This window comes from Eurytemora carolleeae, unplaced genomic scaffold (assembly GCF_000591075.1).
Source record: "Eurytemora carolleeae unplaced genomic scaffold, Eaff_2.0 scaffold5, whole genome shotgun sequence".
Taxonomy (NCBI): domain Eukaryota; kingdom Metazoa; phylum Arthropoda; class Copepoda; order Calanoida; family Temoridae; genus Eurytemora; species Eurytemora carolleeae.
This window is the reverse complement of record NW_019396741.1, coordinates 533,192-539,809: the sequence shown is the minus strand read 5'-3', so window position 1 is coordinate 539,809 and position 6,618 is coordinate 533,192. Positions and strand designations below refer to the sequence as shown.

At 33.0% G+C, this 6,618-nt stretch overlaps 1 protein-coding gene across 4 annotated transcripts in view; it reads left to right on the top strand.

The window, feature by feature from the left end:
- The first annotated feature begins 5,302 nt into the window (after window positions 1-5,302).
- LOC111708034 (Bardet-Biedl syndrome 2 protein homolog) overlaps window positions 5,303-6,618 on the top strand; it is a 31,333-nt gene continuing 30,017 nt past the window's right edge. For 2 of the 4 annotated variants that reach the window (XM_023481277.1, XM_023481276.1), the window contains exon 1: window positions 5,303-5,524. In XM_023481277.1, coding sequence (XP_023337045.1) covers window positions 5,336-5,524 — 189 coding nt within the window. In that variant the 5' untranslated portion in view covers window positions 5,303-5,335. The remainder of the gene's footprint in view (window positions 5,525-6,618) is intronic. The other 2 variants (XM_023481278.1, XM_023481279.1) reach the window with 2 other exon arrangements.

Below are 6,618 nucleotides of genomic sequence, written 5' to 3'. Positions count from 1 at the left end.
TTTGTTGTTTTATTTAAAGCACTCTGTAATGTGAATTTTTTGCACTTTTTTATGTTTGCACAAAAATAATTTTGATGTCATCTGAACAACATTCTCAGCTGACGCAGGTTAGTATTTTATTTAATGGGATCTTGCTAAAAAGTCTTCCAGAGCGCCGGAATGTCCAAAACTCACTGTCCAGTGTTCACTCTCTGAACTTCTAATTAGGGGATCCACCGTAAACAAAAGTTCGCGTAAAATTTGCTTGAAATCGCAAAAATTACGTACACGCTTTAAAGTAAACAAGCTAAATTATATAGTTATTGACATAATTATTGGTTTATATGTTAATTCTTAAATGATTATAAACATTTTTTAACGACAAAATATTTAATCGATTTGAACTATTTTTACTATCAATCCAAAACTAAATAAATACACTTTTTTGGACTTTGAAAAAAAAAACTAATGCAATTTGTATAGGTGGATCTGTTTCAACCAGTCATGGATGTATTTTTTATCCATCTGGAAGAAATCGAAAATTTGATAAATATTGAGTTTCCAGGTGTTTCATGGCAAAGCACTGGCTCATTTATAACTTAATTTTTACAAATTTGTTTTGTTTATTATTGTTTTTTTATATATTTTATTATTTTGAATTTTGGGTTTTCTCAGATTTTATATTCCATATGAAGTACGAGACACGTAAACCCTAGGATGATCATGTCTCTTTGATTGAGCCAGTTGTTAGCCATGATGAGCCGGGAGGTGCCGACCATAGCACTAACGATCGGGATTTTTTTTTTTCGAGTTAACTGTCTTTTTTACAGGATTGAATCCTGGATACTTTCACTTTATGTAATAGTTTAAAAAAAGTAAAATTAACTTAGTTTTATTCAGATTTTAGTATTGGGTAGTGTGAAATAGCAGATTGAACAGTCAATGTAGTCGGAATTTCAATCGGCTCCCTGTTTATTTATTTACCGAACCAAAGGTTTGTACTGTAGGTAAATACAGAACATAAGAATCTCGGTATTTGTACAGTCTAGGAGAGTACATTTGTTTACTTAAAAATAAGTTTAATATACATGTAATATATTATTTATATATTTAAGTCAACACTTTAAGCCAAATTTGCATTGCAAATAATATAATTTGATTAAAGTTTACAATAAACTACTCGTTATTCAAGTTTAATTATAATTGACAACATTGTTCTGCAATTTTCTTGACTGTAGTCATGAGTGTGTGTCTGTAACAGAAGAGTGGTGTAAAGTTTACCGAACTTGTCTGCAAAGCAGTGCGACTGGCTTTCTAATGCCAGACCAGCGCCATCGCCATTTCCTTTCCCTTTATTCCTATTCCCTGGTAACAAAGGATTATTTTTTTATTTTTGTTTCTCTACTTAAGTGGCCTTCGCATTTTGCTGCCGAATTACGGAGAAATTTATTGTCGGACGCTTTTCAAGCCAAAAAATGGATTCTTTTAAACAAGGTTCTTTCTGTTCTGTCAAAATAAAAAGGCAGTGCGCACTGCTGCTTCAGAATCATTAGGGGCAATTTACATAAGTTTTTTGACGGTGTTATTATAATAAATTTTTTATAATTTTTGTAAATTAAAATGGTACGAGACATAGTCAATAATTTCAAATGTTCATCTTTTTTCTCCCTCTGCGCGTCCGCAGTTTCTCTTTTCCTTGTTTCCCTTTGCCCGTCCATGTATGGCGCTGCTCTCGAAAGAATATTTACGAGTTGCTGTTTTACGACATTTTAAGACATTCATAAGTAAATACTAGGATAAGCTAGAAAAATACGTTCACATTGTTAATTAGATAACTGTTTAAATGTTACTATTGTAAATAGGATGTTGATAAGAGAACAGTTGAAACGTTACTATTGTGAATCAGGATGTTGATTAGATAACGGTGTAAACGTTACTATTATGAATCGGGATGTTGATTAGATAACAGTTTAAACGTTACTATTGTGAATCAGGATGTTGATTAGAGAACGGTTTAAACGTTACTATTATGAATCGGGATGTTGATTAGATAACGGTGTAAACGTTACTATTATGAATCAGGATGTTGATTAGATAACAGTTTAAACGTTACTATTGTGAATCAGGATGTTGATTAGATAACTGTTTAAACGTTACTATTGTGAATAGGGATGTTGATTAGAGAACAGTTTAAACGTTACTATTGTGAATCAGGATGTTGATTAGAGAACGGTTTAAACGTTACTATTATGAATCGGGATAATGATTGATAACGGTGTAAACGTTACTATTATGAAGTGGGATGTTGATTAGATAACAGTTTAAACGTTACTATTGTGAATAGGGATGTTGATTAGAGAACGGTTTAAACGTTACTATTGTGAATCAGGATGTTAATTAGAGAACGGTTTAAACGTTGCTATTATGAATCGGGATGTTGATTAGATAATGGAGTAAACGTTACTATTATGAATCGGGATGTTGATTAGATAACAGTTTAAACATTACTATTGTGAATCAGGATGTTGATTAGAGAACGGTTTAAACGTTACTATTATGAATCGGGATGTTGATTAGATTACGGTGTAAACGTTACTATTATGAATCGGAATGTTGATTAGATAACAGTTTAAATGTTACTATTGTGAATCAGGATGTTGATTAGATAACTGTTTAAACGTTACTATTGTGGATAGGGATGTTGATTTGAGAACAGTTTAAACGTTACTATTGTGAATCAGGATGTTGATTAGAGAACAGTTTAAACGTTACTATTGTGAATCAGGATGTTGATTAGAGAACGGTTTAAACGTTGCTATTATGAATCGGGATGTTGATTAGATAATGGCGTAAACGTTACTATTATGAATCGGGATGTTAATAAGATAACAATGTAAACGTTACTATTATGAATCGGAATGTTGATTAGATAACAGTTTAAACATTACTATTGTGAATCAGGATGTTGATTAGAGAACGGTTTAAACGTTACTATTATGAATAGGGATGTTGATTAGAGAACAGTTTAAACGTTACAATTGTGAATCAGGGTGTTGATTAGATAACGGTGTAAACGTTACTATTATGAAGCAGGATGTTGATTAGATAACAGTTTAAACGTTACTATTGTGAATAGGGATGTTGATTAGATAACAGTTTAAACGTTACTATTATGAAGCGGGATATTGATTAGATAACAGTTTAAACGTTACTATTGTGAATAGGGATGTTGATTAGAGAACGGTTTAAACGTTACTATTATGAATCGGGATACATATTAGATAACAGTTTAAACATTACTATTGTGAATCAGGATGTTTAACGGTGTAAACGTTACTATTATGAATCGGGATGTTGATTAGATAACAGTTTAAACGTTACTATTGTGAATAGGGATGTTGATTAGAGAACGGTTGAAACGTTACTATTATGAATCAGGATTTGATTAGATAACTGTTTAAATGTTACTATTGTGAATCGGGATGTTGATTAAATAATGGTTTAAACGTTGCTATTGTGAATCGAGATGTTGATTAGATAACAGTTTAAATGTTAATATTGTGAATCAGGATGTTGATTAGATAACTGTTTAAATGTTACTATTGTGAATCAGGATGTTGATTAGAGAAAGGTTTAAACGTTACTATTGTGAATTGGGATGTTGATTAGAGAACAGTTTAAACGTTACTATTGTAAATCAGGATGTTGATTAGACAACGGTTTAAACGCTGCTATTGTGAATCGGGATGTTGACTAGACAACGGTTTAAACGCTGCTATTGTGAATCGGGATGTTGATTAGACAACGGTTTAAACGTTACTATTGTGAATCGGGATGTTGATTAGATAACGGTGTAAACGTTACTATTGTGAATCAGGATGTTGATTAGATAACGGTGTAAACGTCGCTATTGTGAATCAGGATGTTGATTAGATAACGGTGTAAACGTACTTTTGTGAATCGGGATACATATTAGATAACGGTTTGAACATTGCTATTGTGAATCGTGAGTGCCCATTTTTTTCCTGGAAGGTTACTTAAAATTACAATTCTCCAGTCCTTAGAACGTCAACACCAAAGTTTATCATTAATACGTACAAATTTTTAAAGAAGTTCAAAATTTGATTAATTTTTAAATCAGAAATTGAATATTCTTGATTGCAGACAAGTATGAAGAACCCTTAATGATAACTGTTGGTAGTTTAGAAATTTAGAAATTACTAACAGTGTTAACATTTGCGAGATATCCTTAGGCTCAGTGCTTAGGATCCGGATCTTCGGTCATTTTTGATTCCTTGATCCGGATCCCACAATTATACTAATGTGTGGAGTAGAATAGATTGATTAATTGTATGTTTTAAGAAGTGTGTGTCCAAAATTTCCCAATTTTTTCGTTTGTTATATCTTAGGAGCTTCAAGAAAGATCAATTTCCGTCATGAAACTGATCTAAAATAAAAAATTGCACTTCAATCAAACACTGAAGTTCAAAGATTAAAATGCTGTTCTTTTTCAGACTTAGTTCTGAAGATGAAAACATAATATAAGAATTATCAAAAAGAGAGCCAATTATACTTTTAGAACTATAGAAGAAATTCTGCGGCGAAGCTTTCTTTGGATTGTCTTCAATTATAACTACTATATGCATTCAAATAAATTTTTTACACACATAATTTGACAAGGAAAAGATATTCACGTACAGGGTGTCCCAATAAACATGGGAATTAAATGACGACTTCTTTATCGTCTTGGTTCCATGCGGGATTATTTCGTAAATATATTTTTGTAGTATCACAATAAAAACATTTTAACACCGAAAACTGATAAAATCCATATTATCTCCGTCAATTTTAAAGATACAAGAAGGTAGACCACATTTTGGAAACCTCACAAGACTTTCAGCCTTTTTTATGCCCTTTATGTCCTTTTTCAATCATTGGAAATCAGAGATGAAATTCAAGCCGTTTCTCAATTTCCATGTTTTTTGGGACACTCTGTAGATACCGAAATAATGGTTCTCTTCTGAACAAATTTGCAGGCGCCTTGTAAATTTTTTAGAAAAAAGAAAAACTTTTATTTTGAAAATATGTGAGAAATAAAGTAGAACACAATTACGAGTTTCTAACTATTTCGAGGAATTGTGAATGGCTATGCAATAATTATGTCGACAGGGTCTGATTATAAGGTACTGTTCTTGCAATCGGTTTATAATTATGAAAATGTTTGAAGTTTAGCTCAATAACGCGCAAAAAATACCACAAATTGGCAAATTGGAAGAAACCCAATAATGTTAATTTTATAGCTGAAGAAAAATGGGCTAAATTTTTGCATTGCAAGATTATCAATATTTCAGATAAAATGTTGCTCCCGGTGTTTACCTTGAACTTCAATCAGAAGATGTTGGTGGGAAGGGTCTGTATTGGAGAATATGATGGAGAGCATCCTTGTCTTACAGCAGCTACTACAGCTGAGAAGGTAGGGTGGGAAGGTATTGGAGAATATGATGGAGAGCATCCTTGTCTTACAGCAGCTACTACAGCTGAGAAGGTAGGGTAGGAAGGTATTGGAGAATATATTAATATAAAACGGAGCAATCTTGTCTTACACCAGCTCCTACAGCTGAGAAGGTAGGGTAGGAAGGTATTGGAGAATAAAATATAATACAGAGCAATCTTGTCTTACAGCAGCTACTACAGCTAAGAAGGTATTGGAGAATATATTAATATAATACAGAGCAATCTTGTCTTACAGCAGCTACTACTGCTAAGAAGGTATTGGAGAATATAATAATATAATACAGAGCAATCTTGTCTAACAGCAGCTACTACAGCTGAGAAGGTAGGTTAGGAAGGTATCGGAGAATATATTAATATAATACAGAGCAATCTTGTCTTTCAGCAGCTACTACAGCTGAGAAGGTAGGGTAGGAAGGTATTGGAGAATATATTAATATAATACAGAGCAATCTTGTCTTTCAGCAGCTACTACAGCTGAGAAGGTAGGTTAGGAAGGTATCGGAGAATATAATGATAAAATACAGAGGAATCGTCTTTCAGCAGCCACTACAGCTGAGAAGGTAGGGTAGGAAGGTATTGGAGAATATATTAATATAATACAGAGCAATCTTTTCTTTCAGCAGCTACTACAGCTGAGAAGGTAGGTTAGGAAGGTATCGGAGAATATATTGATAAAATACAGAGGAATCGTCTTTCAGCAGCCACTACAGCTGAGAAGGTAGGGTAGGAAAGTATTGGAGAATATATTAATATAATACAGAGCAATCTTGTCTTACAGCAGCTACTACAGCTGAGAAGGTAGGGTAGGAAGGTATTAGAGAATATATTAATATAATACAGAGCAATCTTATCTTTCAACAGCTCCTACAGCTGAGAAGGTAAGGTAGGAAGGTATTGGAGAATATAATATAATACAGAGCAATCTTGTCTTTCAGCAGCTACTACAGCTGAGAAGGTAGGGTATAGGAAGGTATTGGAGAATATAATAATATAAAACGGAGCAATCTTGTCTTACAGCAGCTACTACAGCTAAGAAGGTAGGGTAGGAAGGTATTGGAGAAAAATGACAAATTGCTCTACCTTCCCAACCACTCTGCCAAGCGATTCTCTTTTTAATCTTTAAAT